This window comes from Chaetodon auriga, chromosome 14, assembly GCF_051107435.1.
Source record: "Chaetodon auriga isolate fChaAug3 chromosome 14, fChaAug3.hap1, whole genome shotgun sequence".
NCBI lineage: Eukaryota > Metazoa > Chordata > Actinopteri > Chaetodontiformes > Chaetodontidae > Chaetodon > Chaetodon auriga.
The window spans coordinates 12,466,550-12,487,608 of record NC_135087.1 but is presented as its reverse complement, the minus strand read 5'-3'; the positions used below and the strand labels follow the sequence as shown (position 1 = coordinate 12,487,608).

The 21,059-nt window shown below is 45.1% G+C and overlaps 4 protein-coding genes across 4 annotated transcripts; 2 read left to right on the top strand and 2 right to left on the bottom strand.

The window, feature by feature from the left end:
- Window positions 1-26: 26 nt before the first annotated feature.
- Window positions 27-5,946, top strand: LOC143331293 (transmembrane protein 151B). The gene is made up of 3 exons (XM_076748012.1): window positions 27-98; window positions 246-749; window positions 3,769-5,946. The coding sequence occupies exons 2-3, from the start codon at window positions 624-626 to the stop codon at window positions 5,398-5,400; spliced, it is 1,758 nt and encodes a 585-aa protein (XP_076604127.1). The 5' UTR covers window positions 27-98; window positions 246-623; the 3' UTR covers window positions 5,401-5,946.
- Window positions 5,947-7,114: 1,168 nt separating this feature from the next.
- Window positions 7,115-12,681, top strand: lrr1 (leucine rich repeat protein 1). Its single transcript, XM_076747881.1, has 5 exons — window positions 7,115-7,646; window positions 9,240-9,338; window positions 10,575-10,827; window positions 11,238-11,712; window positions 11,812-12,681. The coding sequence occupies exons 1-5, from the start codon at window positions 7,464-7,466 to the stop codon at window positions 12,065-12,067; spliced, it is 1,266 nt and encodes a 421-aa protein (XP_076603996.1). The 5' UTR covers window positions 7,115-7,463; the 3' UTR covers window positions 12,068-12,681.
- Window positions 12,682-12,831: 150 nt separating this feature from the next.
- Window positions 12,832-15,178, bottom strand: dnaaf2 (dynein axonemal assembly factor 2). Its single transcript, XM_076749242.1, has 2 exons — window positions 13,373-15,178; window positions 12,832-13,269 (listed from the first exon to the last, which is right to left on the bottom strand). Exons 1-2 carry the CDS (start codon window positions 15,131-15,133, stop codon window positions 12,865-12,867), a joined length of 2,166 nt encoding a protein of 721 aa, XP_076605357.1. The 5' UTR covers window positions 15,134-15,178; the 3' UTR covers window positions 12,832-12,864.
- Window positions 15,179-16,061: 883 nt separating this feature from the next.
- Window positions 16,062-20,591, bottom strand: LOC143332228 (Krueppel-like factor 11). The gene is made up of 4 exons (XM_076749555.1): window positions 20,423-20,591; window positions 19,261-19,524; window positions 17,740-18,727; window positions 16,062-17,488 (listed from the first exon to the last, which is right to left on the bottom strand). Exons 1-4 carry the CDS (start codon window positions 20,459-20,461, stop codon window positions 17,187-17,189), a joined length of 1,593 nt encoding a protein of 530 aa, XP_076605670.1. The 5' UTR covers window positions 20,462-20,591; the 3' UTR covers window positions 16,062-17,186.
- Window positions 20,592-21,059: the final 468 nt, after the last annotated feature.

Here is a 21,059-nt window from a genome sequence, read left to right as displayed (position 1 = left end):
GTGACACCAAACTCCACTTTCAAAATAAAAGCTCCGCCAGCATAGAGGAAGGAACGCGTATTCGACAGCATCCCCCTCCTTCACCAAAACATGATCAGGTAATTTGAAGGCTTTGAATGCATACTCTAAATAGCAGCCGAGTTGGCGAATATTTCAAAGCATTCTGTCTGATTTATGCTGCGGGACGCTCAGGGTTTACCTCATACCTAAGATACATCTCGTGTTATCCTTCCTCCTCCCTTCAGGGCACTGGACATCGCACCGGGATCTGACAAACATGGTGCAGTGATGTTCTTTTTTTTAATAATATGTGATTTTATTATGTCATTCAAACTGCCCACCACTGGCCACTGACAACAAGCTTCACTGACTGCATCATGGTTAACCTCTGCTGCCTTTGCTGCGGTGAAATCCCTCAACCCCGCCCCCCACCGTCCGGCCAGTCGGGACCACCGCGGGATCCCCGCTCCGTGCAGCAGCAGCAGCAGCAGCCTGCTGGCTCCGGCCCAGACGCTGTGGGGCTGAAGGGGGAACAAAAAGGGGGGACAAACAGAAGGAGCAGAGCCAGGGACTAGAGAAAACTGTGATCTTATAATCTCTGTCTGACATGCGAGAAGTGCAGCATGACCTCCTCCGATCTGGACTCTGCGGAGGACACGGCGGCCACTGCTCCCAATGATGCTGAGGGAGAGGTGCAGGAGGAGGACGAGGAGGACTCGCCGGCTGAGAGTGATGTCCTGGAGGAGGAGGTAGGTGTGCACATGCCAGCCATTCGTTGCTTTATTATTAACTTGAAAAAAATCTTAAAAGCATGGAGAAAAATGAGCAGGAAATAGTTCTGATCAGTGAATTACTTTGAGAAAAGTATAAGAAATAACAGCAGTTCTGAATGAAAAACATTCTTGTCATGCAGTACAAATGTACCCACTCTAAGATGCACATGTTTACTAACCTTATTTTATTCAACTCCATAATAACACAGATCTAAAACTCGTGCATTTTGATTTCTGTGCAAGTGACTCACAGGGAAATAAATCCTGTATTGACGTCCTGTCTGTGCCATCACAGAGCTGAACTGCTTCCACCTGCAGCCAAACAGCCTCTCTGCTTGCTGAAATGTCAGAATAGTCCATTTCACATAGTAGAAACCAGTGATGTGGAAAGATGCTCTCACTGACAAACTCGAGCATTGGTTTTTCTGAGTTGCAAAGCCATCAAGCAATTATGTTTGCAAAGCCAGACCAAGATTTTAAGTACCGATCGGTCCTTTAAGCGTACTTGTGTTTGCTCCACCATGCCCTCTGTCTTTACTGTCATGAAGTAATTACTCTGATTCAGTCTGGGGGATTGGCTGTGTGCAGCCAGCCATGGGCAGATGACATGATTTGTCTTACCTCAGTTCCATTGTCCGTGTAGTCCTCTTTTATACTGTGGAGGAGATTAAAGTGCAATTCAGTCACAAACATATTATTTATCTTCAGACAACACATGTAGTTTAGATGCTTGAAAATTATTTCTAGGGATATATACTGTCATGCCATCTGAGTCAGGACTTATATTTTTTTTTATTTGTATAACCTCAGCTATATGAGGTGGGGGGTTTTTGCACATCTTGCATATAATCAGAGTATAATAACATGATAAAAAAAAAAAAATAAAAAAATCATTCCATAGTATAAAATGTCTGCAGTCAGGAGGCCTGGACGCCTGAAAAGTCTGTCCTCTCTGGCACACCAGAACTGCCTCCTTGTTTGCTCCATAAATAACTGAGGTGGAACCAGCAAAGTGACATCCCCACCCCTGTGTCAGTGCAGTAATGGATGGGCTGGTTGTCAACATAAATCCTTTCACTCCATAAAACACCAGAGGTAATCTACAAGAACACAAGATCTCATGGGGAGGACTGTCACCACCACAGCCAGACACAAATATTAGAAAGTACCACGGAGTCATTCAGAAATCTCAGTGCTTGTGACTGACAAGATGGCATCAAATTCATTTTTAACATGTGAAACTCGCAAACTTCCCTCCTTGCAGATGCATCCTGGCTGAGTCTCTCTGAGCATGAAGGCTTACGCTCTCGTTTCCTTTACTGTTAGTGTAACTGATGAATTAGCTTCAGGCCAGCGTCTCTGCTGATTGGGACAATTTGACTTGTGGTCAGTATTGCAAATGTGAGCACTTTCCGTTTCTGTTTGTCTGCCCTGAGCTAACCACCCAGTACTCAGCAGATAAGAGTGTGTGTGCGTGTGTGCGCGCATTTAAGCAGTGCTGGCATAAATATTCAGATTGTTTTCTTAGCTAAAAAGTAGCCATATCACAGTTTAGAAACTGAAAGTCCTGCATTTAAAATGTTGCAGTAATAAAGTATTAACACCAAAATACCGAAGTATCATGTGTAAATTATGCAGCAGACAGGCCCCCTGTTATAGAAATTAATTACTCTTACTGATGCGTTAACATGTGAGTAGCATTTTAATGTTGCACGTGGCCCAGGTGAAGATTACTTCAACTATTTTACACACTGTTGGATGGTTTAATGTGTAACAGTGTGTCATATTTTATCAGCTGTTGATACATTAATCATTTTTAAAGTAGCTTGTAACACAGCTGTCATATAGTAAATGTAGTGAAGTACAAAGTCCAGTATTCCAATCTGAAATGTGGTGGAGTAGAAGCGTAAACTAGCTTGATTAAGGAAAACACAAGTACTTCAAACACTTGAGTAAATGCTCTCAGCTCTACTCGAACGCTCTGTGAGTGCACAAATGCATGCGTGAGTCTTAGTGTGTCACCCTGGGCTGCAACTAACAATCATTCTGTTATTGATTAATGGCTTCAAAATGTCAGAAAGTCATGAAAATTCCCAAAGCCCAAGGTCATGTCTTCGGATTGCTAGTTTTTTTTTTTTTTTGACCTGCAGTCCAAAACTCAACTGGATTTAATTTAAAAACCACATATAACAGAGAAAAACAGTAAATCTTTACATATGAGAAACTGGAACTGAAAATATTTGGCATTTTTCCTTGAACAAAGACTTAAAGATTTGACGTTTTTACTTTTTAAATGTAATTTTTAGGTCATTTTCTGCTCTTTTGCTGTAGATAGAGCATCATTTCTGCTCCAGGGGCCTCTGAGACCTGACTAATAATTAGGCCTCCTGTTATTATTCACTGACATTAGTTTATCACCTGTGTTGGTGTTTTCATCGGCTAGAAAGTAACAAGAAATTGGAGTACAGAAACCTGTTTGATGTCATTTAGAAACAGTGCCTACATTAATATTTTATTTCCACTTGAAAGCACTGAAAGTTCATTTATTATTTTTGTTAATGTTGTGTGTTTATGTTTAAAACCAACACTGGTAACTATTTTGTTATAAGATTTTCATCTCTCCAGCATTAATACAGGTGTCAGCCTGAAAACTCCAGCGTCACTCAGGCTCTATTTCTTAAGTCTGAGGGAATTTTACCTTGTGATATTAATGTGTGTATTAATATAAATGAAACTGATTTCAGAGACAGATGCGTGAAAACACCTCGGTTAATATTTAGTCTGTCAGCCGCTCACAGCTTCTGTGTGGTTTAATTGAATCCCACTGAGTTTCCTTTACTTTGATTTACTTTGTGCTTAGCTATGGAGAAACTTGGCAATTTATAGTGCTGCCACGTTCATTTGCATTTCTGCTGCAAGTCATAATGTCACTGCCATGTTTCAGGGGCTCATTGCTCTAAGTGCCTCTACCTCATTACTCCCTCTCTCTCTGCAGCAGCGGCCAGTGAAGCAGTCCCTGGGTGCTTGTGTCTGCCGGGAGTCCCACTGGCGCTGCCTGCTGCTCTCTCTGCTCATGTACAGCTGCCTGGGCGCGGTGGCCTGGTGCCGGCTGACCCGGGTCACTAAGATCAGCTTCAACACGGCTCTCACTAACTCCTTCACAGCCTCCTTCACCTCTTCCCTGCGGGGATCCTCAGGGATGGGCGTCGGAGGACACTCAATGATCTACCACGACAGCCCCTGCTCTGACGGCTACATCTACATCCCCCTGGCCTTCCTGCTCATGCTCTATATCCTGTACATGGTGGAGTGCTGGCACTGCAGAGCCAGGAGCGAGCTGCAGTACAAAGCGGACGTGGACAGCGTGTATGAGCGCGTGCTGCGGATGCGACAGGCCCAGCCTTGCATATGGTGGAAGGCAATCAGCTACCATTTTGTCAGGCGGACTCGACAAGTCACTCGCTACCGCAACGGGGACGCCTACACCACCACACAGGTGTACCATGAGAGGGTGAACACCCATGTGGCCGAGGGGGAGTTTGACTACAGCCACTGCGGGATGAAAGATGTCTCACGTGACCTCAGAGGTTTGGAGGGACAGCCAGCAACTCGCCTACGCTTCACCAAATGTTTCAGCTTCACAGAGGCCGGCCCAGAAAATGATTACCTCAACCAGAGAGCCAGGTTCTTCTCTGAAATCGAGGGTTTGGACGATTACATGGAGGCCAGGGAGGGGATGCAGCTGAAGAACGTGGACTTCAGAGAAAACCTGATAGCCTATGTAGACCCAGATAGGATGCCTTGGTACACTTCCCAGGTGGCCTTCTGGCTGGCAGCTCTGCTCATGTTGTCCTGGCCTCTGAGAGTGCTGATAGAGTACCGCACTGCTTATGTGCACTACCGCATAGAGAAACTGTTTGGGTTGGAGTACAGCCACAGCAGCCCCTCTCCGCTAGATGAAGACAGGCCCTTGGGGAGTAACACCGACTGTGTTATCCCAAGAGTAGACACGCTGGACAGCACTGAAATGGAGTGGCACATCCGCTGTAACCGCCAGGTGATTCCCAGCTACTCCGAGGCCATGCTGATCAACATGAGCACAGCAGACTCTACCTCACTCCAAGACACTGAACACACCTCCTCCTCAAACTGCTTCCTCCTGGACAGCAGCCAGACTGCTCAGAGCTATGGCGCCCTCCAAAGCCAGGACGGCAGAGAGCAACACAGCGAGTCCAACGGACGGGTCAACGGAGGAGGCCGGAGGAGGACCATCACTAGCTCCAGCTGCTCCTCCATCTTCTCCTGCCGTGGAGCGCTGTTCCAATCCCACCTCTCCTCGGACACGTCTCGCTTCTCGCTGTGCCGCATGTACGGCTCCCACCGCACCGTGGCCCTGTGGAGGAGCCGCAGCAGCAACCTGACGGACCCCTGCTGCGTGGACGAGCAGTGCTGCCGCTCGGACTCCAGCCAGCTGGCGCTCAGTGACAGTCCACCCACCTACAGAGACGCTCGCTTCTTCCCAGTTCTCATCGTGCACCGGTCCGAGGGCCGCGGCAGCGAGGACGGGAGGGAAGTGAGGCGTTATTATATACGGAGAGGGTCGTCGTGTGTGGAGACGGCTCTGTGAAAGACAACCAGATGCAAATCAGTGATGATGATGATGTGGATCCATACACAGAATGACTGAAGATTTGTGGAGAAAATGTGCTCTCCCAGAGTAAATATGAAGTAAAAGAAACTTAAACACAGACTTTGTCCTGTTTTTTAACACAATCACCAAAAGGGTCCTCGTATTGAATTGCATGTGTCTGTTTTATTGCAGTTTAACTGTAAGAAAGCAGCTGCAGGTGAGGGACAAACAGCGTGCACTGTCATCTCAAAGTGACAAGAATCACTGTCCAAAACCACTGACCTTGTATGTGTTGTTATATGTGTGGAGAGACGTACTAAAAATGTGCCACGTGTAAGAGTGATACCAGAAAGTTGCATGTTGTTACCAAAAGTGTTGTGTTTTAGTTGATTGATAGACAGCAAGGAGAAACCAAAGAGTGTGCTGTTTGTTTTTCTCTCCAAAGGATTTTATGAAACACTACAAAGCATCTGTTCATGAGACGAGTGCTGAGTGTGGAAAGATGAGTTGAATGTGTATGCAATAAAAGTAGTTCTGAAGGATTTTTATTGCATAGCAGTGTTTAATATCGGCTGTGAGACTCTGTTTACCTGCATTTCCACTTTATTTTCAAAGCGGAAATTCACAAAAATAGCAGGAGGAGTCATCGAACAGGATGGGATTGTGGCTTTATTCCCTCCAATTGGTACCCATTTGCATTTAAATGTAAAATCCTCCCTTGGTGTGTTAATATAGAAGACAAGAAAGAAAAGAGAGATCAGAGTTAAGTTTCTGCTGTGACCTTGTTGATCTGAAGTGACGTGTCAGACACTTTCAGACTCACTGGTAACTCTGCTGTCAAATACAACTACAAGAGAAGAAACGCTGCACTGGCACCGACTTCAACCAGCAACTTTCCATTGTGGCTGTGAGTCAGGAAATCAACCATTTATGCAAACCAACGTTTAAATTGAACATGTTGCTTGAACTGGAGAGGCGACTCTGGCCAAAATACAGGAGGTAAATAAAGAAAAAGAGCAGAAGAAGAGAAGAAAGTGAAATAAGGTCACATAAATATAGCCTTTAATTTTTATTATTATAGTTTTATGAATAAGAAAAATAAGTGTGCCTCAAATTGTGTTACAATATTTTACAGTATATTACTTTACTGGATTAGTATTAGTTAAATATCAATGAGAAGAAAGTTTTAATGTCCTAAAAAAATACTGAGTAGTTCAAACTATAACATTGCATTTTGTTTATGAGATGTGATCTGTGATGGCCAATACATACATACATACATACATACATACATACATACATACATAAATCCTATTAGTTTTCCCAGAGCTGCATCTCACAGTCTTCCTCAGCAGATTGACTCTCTGCTCAATTGGACCTCAACGAGATGATGAGGATGGTGAAAGCTTGTTGAAAGCTTCGGAAAAGGCTGGTCAGCTGGACTATGAGCTAAGAACAAACATCTTTAGGTGGCTTTTCCAAAACTTTATCAGCTCATGAGGTGGACTCACAGAAGTCTTTGTTTTTAACTCCATCAGAGCTCATTAAAGAGTCATCGTTTCTTACTCATCCTTATTTTCGTCGACAACAACCTCCTGACCGTCATTTATCACATATTCCCTATTAAAAAGTAAGATGACACCACGCGCGGTCTGTCCCCGTGCTGCTCAGTGCGCGCATGGGCTGAGTTAACGAGCGCTTCACCGACGTCACTTCCCACGCGCGCGGGATCATGCTAACGGCGGCTAACCGACTAACTGATACCCGACAACAACCCGGGACCCGCACGGCCAAGCTAACCGCGGTGACCCGCGAAGGCGTTAGTGTACTGTCGGTAGACGGTGTTTAGCGTCCCCGACAGCCGCTCAGATGTAGAGAAGTCCGCTGTGTTGACACCCATGACGAGCGCGGATGTGTGTTGTGTCATTAGCTCCGGCGCGTTGAGTTACTAGCTAGCGTTACTTTTTTCGCGGAAGTTTTCCTCTCTGGCATGTAATCGAGCCCGTAGATCACTGTGACTCGGCGCTGAGCCGCTCTTCAGTCTTTGGTATTTGGTTGCGATGAAGCTGCAGTGTGATGTCGAGGTGGTGAATCGGATGCTCCCCTCGTTTGGGATGAAAAGTCGAGGCAAAGGGGCGAGAGCGGTGCTCTCCATCGGGAAGCATTTGGACAAGACGAGTCAGCGCAGCAGCGTTTACATGATGATCTGCACAGCCAAAGACAGAGCAGGCTCAAAATACAAGGTCAGCGTCTGTTTTCCTGACTTTTGCTGCTCGTTGTCTTAAGGTTTTTAAAGCTGGACCTCTGTTGATGTTGTTTTTGCCAAATGAGCCTGATTGATGTGACTGATGTGCCTCTGATGAAGTTGATTTCATTGCAGTAGGTCAGAGTATTTCATCAATCACTCAAAGAGCATTTTAAAGCCAACAAAACTCATCATACACAGATACAAGACCAGGTGCTCGAAGAACTATTTTGATAATTGATTCATTGGTCAGTCATTTTTTAAGAAGAAGAAAAAGTCAAAATTATCTGATTTCAGTTTCTTAAATGTCAATATTTTCTAATTCCTTACTCCTGTATGACAGTAAACAGAATATCTTTGGGTTGTGGACAAAATAAGACATTTGAAGACATCATCTTGAACATCTTTTCTGTCGTTTTATGGACCAAATAACCAATCAATTAATCCAGAAAGTAATGAGCAGACTAATCATCAATGAAAGCATTATCAATCATATTAACTACAATGCCAGATTTAGTCCCTTAAGCATGCAGATGTATTTAACAGTGTACACAGTGAATTAAATGACAGCTTCTTTTACATTTACTGTTCACAAGTCCATAAACGTTTGTCATTTTGAGGGTCTGTTTATGTAGAATTTGTTTATATATCAGTCACTCATCCACCCAGGCAGGGGACTGGATCGTGTCCCAGCATGCATTTGTGCCAGGCAGCTCTTGTATTTGTGTCTATTTTAAACAGAAATATTAAATGAGCCTTAAAGTTTGTATTAACAGAGACTTAAGAAGGAGAAGAGACCCACAAAGTCATGAAACTGTTCATATAGTTACTGACCTGGTGGGTCAGACATTAACACATTAACAAGAGAGTGTGTGTGTATCTATACATATGTGTGTGTGAACTTTTATTTACTTTAATTTTGAAAGTTTGATGCACAGTATGGTTTGTCCAGGTACCAAATCCATGACCCAACCAGAGCCTGAAATATTGTCCTGTTTGCAGCTTGGACAGCAGGCACTGTGTTGAATGTATAGGTCACTTTATAACAAAGTAATTAAGTGTCTACAAGGACGTTTAAACCACTTGTTACATTCCTCTTAGTTCTAGTTCAGTAAGACAGAAAATGAGAGCTCATGTTATTTGTTTGTCGATGAAGCATCCAGGTCTACTGCGACAATGTCTTTTAAAAATGGACCGTGTATCAACCATTGCATGAGGAAAAACACTCCAGCAGCTTTTATTGATTCTGTGTTTGCTTTTCAATCAACTCAATCTCCTGAGTCTCATAAAACAATCTACTTCTCAATTATTCATCATCATCATCATCAAAGCACTAGATTGGAAACCCTAGAACTATTGTTTTCATAGTCTGAAATGCTGCCTTCAGGTGCTCCTCAGAAGCGCCCACTTCTGATTTAAAAGCTGTACATGTCAACATGCACGCTGATGAAATAGGTCCACATGCTTTCAGTATTCCTGTCTTCACTTGTTGAGGGAGCGAATCACTCTTGGTCGAATGCTGACGCATACCCGCCCAGATGTTGTGTCATGTATTTTTCCATCACTGACATTTGCCAACTTTGTCTTGCAGCTAAAAGACAACATAGAGAAGTTCTTCACTTGGTTTGTAGAGGAAGGCAAGGCCACTGTGAGATTAAAGGAACCTGCTGTTGACATTTGTTTGAGCAAGGTATGACTTCCAACATGGCGTAAATTACAGTCTGAGTATATAAAAGTGTTTACAAGCGAGAACTGGCTGTTTTTTGATTTTCAGGTTTATGATGAAGCAACTTCAGTCTTATTTCCTTGGAAGATGTCACACAAGACTCAGAGACGAGGGTCAAGCTGACCACTCACTCATGTATCAACTAGACAGACACATGGGCTTGTTGTGACTGCAGCACATGCCTGGACAGACACCATAGCAGCCTCATTGTTTCCAGCTGCTGTAAAATGCTCCTGGCTGGTTTGAGGCAGTGGTCACCTTTCACCTAGTTTCCAACACAGTTCAACCTGTTGTGTTGACACAAATGCAGTCACGCACACCCACAAACAGACTGACACCACCATTAGGCAGGTAAACAGGGAAAATAATGTGTAAGCCAAAATTCAGTTCGACATATTAAAGCAGAATGTTTACGATGTTTCTAATAGACTCTGAATAGTAATTTGTGGCTGATATGGTTTTTCCATGAAAGAAAAGGTTCAATTACCTTTTTAAAATCCTTAAAATGACATCTACTCCTTAGCCCTCATTTAAAATTCCAGCCTCTATGAATATGGAATCATTTCCAAAGTTTGACTGCTGGACACAAGATGTCTCCTACTTCACCGAAAAGTCAATTCTCAGTATTTGTGCACTGAAGGCTTCAAGTTTCCACATCGCACTTACAGAATTGGCTTCCAAAATAGTCGTGATGCCCTTTAAAATTGGATTTCCAATGAGCACAGAGTGGAAAGTTCCCTCTTACAGGAGATGAAGGTGAAAACAGACTTCAGACTTTGCACATGCAACATTCTGCACAGTGAAGCTCGAAGAAAAATACGTTTTTGAGTGGAGGGGGGCTTAAAAAATGTGATATCACCATAAATTGCTGCCACATAAATGACCATAATGTAAATAAACACCTCAGTGAGCAGTTTTTTTTTTTGTTTTTGGAGCATATTATATGGTTCAGGTATTCACAAAATTGCATTTAATCCCGTACTTTACATCCTGAGTCACTCACATTTATATTCCCAACAGCAAAGGTTCATCATGTTCATTCAAAGGAAGTGTGTCAAGATATTCCAGGCCAGTGAATTTAGGTTAGATATTTCAAGGAATCCGGTCACACGCAGCCACCTGAGGAGATGCTTTGAGGATACTGGTTCTGTTACCGATTCATCTGTGGATCCACCTTTAACTTGATTTGTTGATTTGCAGGCTGATGCCAGCAGCTTAAAGAACTTCCTCTCGGCCGCTCGCTTGGCAGACAGAGGAAGTGACTCAAGCAGCCTTCCCCTCTCCACGCTCACCCCTGTCCGCGCCAGAGACGTAGAGCAACCCAAGAGGAAGCTCACCATTGTGTCCAAGAAGGACTACCCCCTCACCTCCAGCTTCCCCTACTCTCTGGAGCAGCTGCAGGTCTCCTACTGCAAACTGTCTCGGGTGGACATGCGGATGCTGTCCCTTAAAGGTAGAGTGAGTTGATGGGGGTTGTGGGACATGTGAAGACATGTTTACAGAGCAGTGATAACTTAAATGTTTGACAAGTTTAAAGGGCACTCCACAGAGATCAGATTATTCATCGTGAAGAGTTCTCCTCAGCAGACTGCAGCTCAGTCTGTGGAAACCGTTCTGTCAGATCTTGTGACTCTTTTCAGAGTTTGAGAAAACAACCCTGGTGAGTTGCATAATAGGAAATTCAGGATCCAGTGTTTTTAGAGTGTGGGATGAAAAATCAGGATGGCTCGACATCTGCTGCTTCCATTTTGACCGTTCACTTTTTAAATGTGTCTCTTGCTACTCAAACAGTCTTATAGAAGTGCACGCAGTTGGAGAACCCCTTTTAAGTGGCGGTATTTTTCTTTGGTTTTGTTTTTGCAGCTCTCCGCAAGCTTGACCTCAGCAACAACCACATCAAGAAACTCCCCGCCACCATCGGTGACCTCAGCTGCCTCTCTGAGCTCGTCCTCCACAACAACCACCTGGAAGCCTTCAGCACGGCCCTCTGCCTGTCCACCCTGCAGCGGACCCTCCAGGTCCTGGACCTCAGCCAGAATCGACTGCAGTCCCTCCCAGCTCAGTTCTGCCAGCTCAGAGAACTGGTGAACCTCAAACTGGACGACAATGAGCTCGCCTGTTTGCCGTTCCACGTCGGCCGACTCTCAAAGCTGAGGTACCTGTCGGCGGCGCATAACCAGCTGGCCGCGTTGCCCAGTGACTTCCGGAAGCTGAGTCTGGAGAACCTGGATCTGTTTGGAAATCCGTTTATCCAACCTAACCCCCTGGACCACACAATGAAACTCACATTCCCCCTTCCACTTCAAGAGATGGCTTCCAGAGCTGTGGCCAACCTCAGGTGAGAATTCAACATCCTCAGTGTATCATACTGTAAGCTCACCGTGCTTCATTCGTTCTCACAGCAAACTAACCGTATTCATTCTGATTCACCTCACAGGATACCGTACGGACCTCACCTCATCCCCGCCCACTTGTGTCGGGACCTCGAAGTAGCCAAGACCTGCGACTGCGGCCGCATCTGCATCAACTTCTACATCAAGACGGCGGTCAGCATGAATCTGCACCAAGTCTCTCACACGGTGGTCCTGGTGGACGACATGGGCGGCACAGATGCTCCGGTGCAGCAGCATTTCTGCTCCCTCTCCTGCTACTCCGAATTTTTAGACAGCTCCCTCCAGAGAGGAATCAGATGAGGAAGAAGGGACTCTTTGGTTTGACGGGAAACACCGGCAGCTGGAAGTTGCTGTGGATTTTGCAATAGATTGCAAGTTGTGAGACACTGTCGGAGGGCATCTGATGAGGCGAGAGCAGTCGACAGGAGCAAACAGCTCAGCTCAGAGGTTTCTGCTAGTGCCCTAAAATGAAAGGAGAGCATTGACACTGTTAGGCGCCGTTTTTAAAAGTGCTTCAAGCTGCTTGTTTTACACTTGCATTCAACTTTAATGCACTTCCCACACATCAAAAATGGTCCAAGAGACAAGCTTAGATACCTTTTGTACCTGCTCCACCTGTAACCGAGTGACACTGACTTTACGTAACTCACAGCAGTACTGACAGAAGTTTCTGTGCCGCCGCTAAGTGTCGCACATGTTGTTTTCTGCTCTTCCTGTCTGCAGGTTCCCCCGCTGACTTACTTCTGCTCGCCAGGGGAATAAAGAAACTAGATAAACTGGAGGGGGTTTTTTTTTCGCCGCACACAGTGCCTCAGGGTCCATGAGCAAAGGGAGTTGGTTTTCACTGTGCTTAATGACCCACAACTTTTATATATATATATGTGATAAATTCAATAAAATAAAAGCACAAATTATACCGTCCTAAGTCGCTTTTTGTGGGATGCTGAAATGAGTCGTGAGTTTGAATTCAGTGACTGGGGAGAAATGTCTGGTTTTGCAAAGCTTTATTGTTGAGCACACGGCAGCCTTTTTAAGTGATGTAACAGGAAATGTACCAGAAAATCCCTTCACTTTCAGCCTCCTCTCAACTTTTGTGCTCAGTCCAGCTCGTACATCAGGGAGTTTTGGAAGATGAACCCTGCAGATGTGGAATGATCGCTGATGAGCTTTTCGTTTCCATCTTTATCAATTTCCCTTAAAAATGCGGGCGGAGGCTTGACGTCGTCGTGCTCTGGGGTTTGGAAGACTTGTTCTGTCAGGTCATCTTCATCTATGTTCTGCCCCTCCTCTTCCTCTGCTGAGCCCGTGGCTTGTTCTTCAGAGCAGAGGCCAACCCTGCTACCTGAACCGCCTCTGCTTGACTTGTTAGCTTCACCTGTTTCAGGCATCTTGCTGGACTCCTCGGCATCCTGGGCAACGCAGCAGACCTTTCTGTCACTCTGGTTTTGAGTGTCAGCTGCCATGGAAGATCTGTGATGCAGAAATTCAGCATCTGTTTCCACCTAGAACAGAAAGACACAAGTTAACAGCTTAGTTTGATCACACACACACACACACTTGTACCTCCTCTTTGGACCATAGTCAGAGTTTGAGAACTGATCTCACCTTCAGATTTCCATTGTGAGAGTCTTTTGTCTTTTCAGTCTCCGCTTTGATGTCTGATGTCTTCATTTTGGGTGTTGATGCCAAACAAGAGCTCAGATTTACTTCGCCCTCTTTTGCCATGCAACATGGATGTTCAGCAGTGATTAAAACCGGCTGCTTTTCTCTCTCAGCTGCAGCCACACTTGAGTTTTCCTCTTGTACAGAAACATCCAAGCATTGGTCAACACTGTCACACTGAAAACTTGCTCCACCAGCATCCCTGTTCTCTGCTGCTCCATCACATCCATCCTCCCCCAATTTGTTCTGTTTATTTATCACTCTATCTTCATGTTGCTGCCTTTTTTCCAAGTTTAGTTTTCCAACTTCCATCTCATTTTCCTCCTCCACACTTTCTCCACCCTTTCCTATCTGATTCATCCGTTTCACCTCCTCCTCCACACCACTTATCTCTTCTTCACTATTTTCTCCCTCCTTCATCTTCTCTCCCTTCTCCTGACCTCTCTCTTCCTCCTCCTCACCTTTCTCTGCCCTTGTCTGCTGCTTCGAATCCTCCTCTTCAGTAGTCTCTCTTTCCTTCTTTGCCTCCATCTCTTCCTCAACACCTCTTTCCTCCTCCTCCTCCTCCACCTCACTTTTCTCCTCCTGCGTCTCAGGCCCCACACTAAAATCAAGTGCATCATTTGGAGAAAGAACAGGAAGTGTGACTGTAAGCTGTCCTCTCTGTTTGTTGAACTTGGCTTCTCCTTTATCTTCATCCACAGGGTAGGCTAAGAGCAGCTCCAGTCTGTATGCTGGCATCTCGGACTCCAGCAGCAGCCGTCTCTCCTTTACCTCAAGACTGACGTCTTTGACCGCCTTCAGAAGCGGCACATCGATGGTAACCACTATCTCTTTGGGCCTTGGGCTTTGGGCCGAGTCTCTAGAACACCTGAAGTCCTGTAGATCAATAAAAGATCGATATTTTACTGTGTAGTTTGGCTTGGTTGGCTCTTTGGTTTTCTGCTGGATCTGGAAGCTTTTCTGGCCGGCATCGCTGCTGCTTTTTGCTGCAGGTGATTCTGCATGCTTGGTTTGTGAGGATGTGGTAGGTCTTTTGTCATCTGGGTACGGGAACGTAAGAGGGTCCGGCTTCTCAGAGGGATCCTTGACTTTATATCCAGGTATGGGTTTTCGGATGACACAAGGCTGCGGGGCGCCTTTATATTTTGTACTCGTCTCTCTCACATTGTTTTTATCCAGAGTCACATTAAAAGCTTTCTGGATTCCCTGAATGGCTGTGCTGTCCACCATATCCATGAATCCCTTGTTTTTGCTTGCAATGTGGAGGGTGTCAGGGTGGAAGATAACATCATAGATCATGATCTTGTTCCCCTTTGGATCCGTGTCTTGCCTCCCTGGGTGCAGACTGTGGGGCAGGGACCAGCACTGTCCTCTGCGGCCTTCCTCCGACACCCCCCATCTACTGGCAGGCTTCCCGACTTTTGCATTGCCGCAGATGTTAATAAAACACTTCTGCTTTCCGTTCACACTCGTCCGGAGAGCCCTGAATGGTTCCGGGTGAATAAATTCAATAGTGTTTCCTCTTTCCTGCTCCAAAAGTTTGATCTCCTCCTCATACCTTCTCTGGTTCTCGGGGTCGGATAATTCTTGGGCGTAATCGCACAGCATTTCCCTGAATTTCTCCTCTTTGAAAGCTTTTGTCAACCTGTCCATTTCCTCCACTGTCATATTAAGTTCTCTCAGTTTATCTCCGACCTCCATGCTGATTAGCGCGAGGAGAACTGAGCAGGCGGATGAAGTTATCGCACTTTCTTGAGTTAAACGTTCACAAAAACAAGTCAGGACAGAGGTTCAGTTCAAACTCAAGCTGTCCTCGTCGAAAAAATGAGGAATTTGGTATTGTTTTAACTACATTTACATCTGTATTACCCCGTGTTGGACCTCAAATTGTCAGCAAATCCTCCTACTTCTGTTGATGTAACCATAGCAACACGAACCGTTGGTGCAGTGCAACAAGGAAACGCTTCCCCGAGAAACATTTTTCATACCTTTATTCCGTTTAATTAATAGATGAAAATAGTTTACTGGATATATAGAAATGTAAGAATAAAACGTGTATATATATACAGATATACAGACTATAGTATGACCAAATTTAAAAAAAAAAAAAAAATGACTTTATTTAACTGTTTTTGACGTTAAGAACTTATTAATACCTATAGTTTCATGCACAAAAAAATTGAACAAAACGAGTGACATTGCCATTTTTAAAACATACAAAACCGGGCACTATTTTTTTTGACGATGAGCACCAAATGTGAAGCGCGTTATGATCACCTGTGGTATCATACTTTTTAATCTAAACAAGTCAAAATATCTCCAGTTAAAAACTAGCACGCTCCCCAACGTTAGTGTAAATGGTGAAGTGACGCGATTCTACCACCAGATGTCGCTGTAGACCACCGCTCAGGTGGCACGCGGCCAGTGAATATGTCGGTCAGTAAGGCAAAGGGGCGGGTGTGCAGGGAAGAGAAGTGATTGGTCGCACCCCCCAACAGTTCATATTTCTCACTGTCTGATTGGAAGCGGTGCGCTGTTACTAGGTATGGGACCACTGCTTATGAATGTGTAGGTGAGAATGGGAGGATGGAGGCAGCGCGGAGAAGCACTCTTGGTCCAGCAGCATCTTAATGATTTATCTTTATTGTTTACTCAATAACACTTCCACATGCATCCTCCAGTTGAAAATAGCCTTTCTCATTCTCCATCTTAATTTATATGTCCAAGGATAGACTATACCTGATGACCAACTTTCATTTGTAACCACAAGGATAAGAGGTGTTTGCTCAATTACACCTGACCAATAAGAGACTTATGAATGAATAAAACTCAGTGGCATATTTAACAAGGATCACACTGTCCCGATGCCTCCTCATTCCCATGTGACAGAGGTCGCTGGGCTGGAATGATCACTTAACAAGCCCTAACACAAGGCAAACAAATCTCTGTCCTGTCTGCTCTAGCTCATCTGGCACTCTGGTTCTGAGCTAATGAACAGAACACAATGTCCACAAATGGTCTCACCAAAAGTGCCTTTAGAACACCAAAGAAGAAATTCATTCAGCCAGCGGACCAAGAGGGAGGTGGTGGGGGGAGTGGGGAGTAACAGTATGACGCACACAGGATGTGGGCAGTCACTACTCACTGCATTTCTGCAGAGGACAACCGGGAAAGATCGCTGACTATACCCTGATCCCACAACTTAGATACTGGAAAAGGTCATAAAATGCACAAAAAAATCACTCATTTAATCTTTTGTTTATTACAAATATGTATTAAATAATATGAAAAGATAGACAGGGAGATAATAATCAAGGTATAATCATAGTACTGATGAATAATATTCATATTTACATGGTTTCTTGTGTTAACATTTCCCCAAATATGACAAATAAATGCATTTCATAATACAACAAACAATACATTCACATAGAGAAATATATATCATCATCATCAACACAACCACAGTGTGTTGATACTGTTGATCGATCAAAAGTGTCGTCAGAGGGGTGGAGAAGATGAAATGTGTAAGACAAACTTCATACAAAGGCTTTGGCGAGAGTGCATACATATTATCAATTATATCAAAGTAAACAAAAGAATCCTTTAGAGAAAATACATGTACTAATGAGCAGAGAAAAAGAGTCCAGTGCATGTTTTTTTATCATTCCCATTAGTAAAATAGCAGCAGCCTTGTGTGCTTGGCTGCTCCCTGTGGTATCTCTGGAGTGGGTAGGATGGCAGTGTTCATTGTCTACTTTGAGCCGGCAGGCACCAGCATGCCTAGCGTGGCAAGGCCGGGCTTTGAGGGAGGTGTTTTGCCAGCAGCCATTTTGTTCAGGCTCCGAACATCGGTCTGCCAGGAGGGAATTTTCTTTGTGGTCATGTGACGGCGTGCGTGTTTGGTGAGGTGATCGCTGCGCATGAATCGCCGGTCGCACACAGGACACACAAATTTTTTCTCGCCGGTGTGTGTTCGCCGGTGGCGCGAGAGTTCATCAGAGCGGGCAAACCTCTTGTCACAGCCATCCCAGCTGCAGCTGAAAGGCTTCTCACCTAAGAGAGGGAAACAGAGAAACAGGAAAGTTAGGAGTCAGCAAGTGAGTCACATTGAAGTCATTAAAACCTCACGCCACACCGTGCCTTGTCTGAGATAGTATAACAATGAGCTCACTCTCTTCCCATCAAGAATAACAAGGCCGAGAAATGTTTTACAAACAGGATGAAACACTCATCGGTGGTCATGTTTTGTTCCACATCCTCTCGAGTATCCAACCAATCACTTCTACATGCAGAAAAATCCTCACCTGTGTGTGTTCTTAGGTGAGCCTTGAGGTGTGAGCTCTTGAAATACGTCTTCCTGCAGCCTGGGAAGTTGCAGACATAGTTCCTCCTGCGGGAAAAGTCCATCTTTGTGGCTGTTGTCCCACCGCTGGGCCCCGCTGGCATGTACATAGGTGCCGGGGCCAGAGGTAGCAGCTTGGTGTTGCCCAGGGTCATGACAGTCTGAGGGCATTGAGTGGCCTGAGAGACAGAGGACTGGGGGAGGACCAGCATCACAGTGCCCTGGGGCACTGCCGAGCCCACAATGAGGGACTGCTGGACAGGGGCACTGTTAGCTGAGACGGGCTGGGGGAGGATGGATGTGGTGGTGGTCCGAAGGCCAGTACTGGATGTCTGAACTGCACCGGGGATGAAAGCTGAGATTATTCCCGACTGGCTGCTGACAGGGAACATCTGGCAGATGATTTGAGGGCTGGTGACTGAAGGCGGGGACAGAGTTGCAGGAGCAGCGGGAGTGGGTGGGCTGTTTTGTGGTTGGGTATTGACATGAGTAGGTGTGGAGAAACTGTCCAAACAGGATTTTGAGGGGCTGCCTGGCTGCTCTATTTTAGAGGCAGGTATTGTGGGCGTGAGAGGAGCAGGAGGAGATGGAGGTGTGCTTATCTGATCAGTCTTTGTAATGCGCTGCTGCTGCTGCTGCTGCTGCTGCTGCAGTTGTTGCTGCTGGCAGACCATTGCAGCCCTCACTGTGTCTCTTGTTTTCTCTGGATTGGGGGCCACTGGAATGTGGTGTTGGCAGAGGTTGCTGTCTGCGGTGTGGCGGATGACGCTGGTCGCCATGGCTCTGCAGGGCTGTGGCAGATGGGGAGGGGAGGGGGTCTTTTCAGCAATGGGCGCCAGGACAGGTTGATGGAGCCCGGAACCACAGTGCTGCGAGGACACAGCCAGGCCAGAGCTTGAGTGGAGCGTTGAAGTCTCAACAAAGCTGGGGCTGTGAGGGGGAGTCATACACTGGAAAGAGGAGGAGGAGAAAAACATGAGAAGAATTAGCCAGGCTCATCCAATACCACTGTAATAACATGGAGTGCTTGTCTACTTTTACAGGGGATAGTGTTTGCAGAGATAAGTATCGCAGGTGGTAAGCAGTTACACATAATAATAATCATCACTCGGAGCTGTAAACTGTGATTTTTATGACCCTGCCTCTGAGAGGAAGAACTCTGTCTGAAGGTCAAACCACCTTAAAGTATCAAGGCTCCTCTTGCTACAGCACCTCTCACCTGGTCCAGTATCATGTCATAAACCATGACCCCAGTTATCTTTGCACATTCATATCAACATGCCACATGATTTAATGCTGACCTTGACCCTAAGGAATATGTGTGCTAATCAAACATTAGTTGTCTCAATGGTTTCACAGCTGTATGATTTCAGTACCTGCTTCCAGCTCTATTGTTAAGACGGGGATGAAATCAACGTTGCGAAACCGACATACAAACATATTATTCAATGGTTTGTGCTTTACAGCGTGATAAGTCTCTTACCAAGGAAGAGAGGGACACAAAGTCCTTTGGGGGCTCTGGAAGTTCTGGTGGCGAGAGGGAGTCACAGGAGTCCGAAGCCGGTGTGAGAGGTCTCGGCTTACAGGGGTTCGGCCTGTGACCCTGGCCCCAGGAACTCATACATACGAGCGCTTCAGCTGCCTCCAGGTCTGTGTACTCCAGGCCAGAGGTTCCACTAGAGACAGACTGCTCGCTGTCGTGCCTCCTTCTCTTGGAGTAGGACCCACAATGATCCGTACACTCAGCCTGGAAGGAGCAATAAACAAACATCAGTCAGAGCAAGCAAAATGAAATAACTTCAGTGCTGCCACATCATTGGGTTATTTGTTATCTTCACCTGCGTGATGCACTGTGCTGATTCAACTATTACTGAGATCTGACCATGACATAAATGCAAACGATGGGAGTTTTTTTTTTTTTTTTAACTCTAGTTTACCAGAATGGGAAAAAAAAATATTTCCAGTTATAATCTGCTCTGTCACTGTTCCTCAATCTAATGTTCCCGGCCAAACCGCACGATGCTGCCAATAAGGGAGAGGGGGTGTGGGTGACTACACCCCAGCCCAGCATGCACTGCCTTTGGCTCAGAGCCAGGACACCTCCCATTGCCAAATATAGACCAAACAGTGACGTGCTGCCGAGATGAGCCATGTGAAATCCCCATAAAGCGGGTTTGCATCAGGAAGTGGGCTTATTACATTACAACTTTATGATGAATGTTAAAAGCAAACAAAGCTTATTAATGACCCTCCACAGAAACAACTTGTCGACACTGACAGGCTTCCGTACAAGTTTAAATTACGTTATTATTTAACATGATCACAGTTACATGGGGTTTCACCTTTCAAAGACACGATGACAAGCGAAATTGCTAAATAAATGTGTAAATAAATATGTAATTAAAAAATGTTTACGTTCTCATTTACTGTAGTTGAGTTTGGTATCACTGGACGCTGACGTGACACAAAACAATATTAATAAAACTGTACAAAGCGTTAACTGTTAAATGTTGAAATAAGCGGATGACTTGAGCAATTTCACGCTACTAAAAAACACAATCACTCAGTAAACAAGTGAATGTTACTGGACTGCAAAACAAATGTCGCGCTAAAATTGAATTAACACTTTAAAAAAATTGTCTTACCCCATTTGAGTCCATCTCTGTAAATTTTCGCGATGGCATTGAGGAATAAAATATCTAAGTATCACTTTTCTGTTGTCAAAGCCAGTGTAGAACAAAGAGACGGCGGTTGCAATGCTCCTGCCTGTGCCGGGGTAGGGTTGAGGTCGTTTTTTTCTCTGACTAGCTCCCTTTTCTCTCAGCTGTGTGTGTAAAACATGGGGAGGAGAAAAAAAGAAAAACAAAACTCACAACACGCACTGGCGGGTGGCAACACTCAGCCAATCACAATTGAGTGTGTGCGGAGCTTCAGCCAATGGTAAAGCAGAGAGCGCGTGAACAGTGCGTGCTCGCGGGACTGTTGGAGGAAATAGGGTGCGTGGCCGTTGGTGGGCGTGGTCGTGAGAGTCAGCAGTGTCGGGGTAAACCCGATGAACTGCTATCCGCTGAACTAGGCGAAAGGTCGATCCAGTCTATGTGGCGTTCATGGGGTGTGGGAATAACCTACGGAAAAAGACCTGACGGCGCAATGCAACGTTTCATAAGTAATTCAGAAAGAAAATTAATTTTCTAAACATATCTATTCGTCTTCATCAGCTTTGTTAACACATTTTGATAAAGAAACATTGCAATTATAGCCAAAGTAACTACACTGCAACGA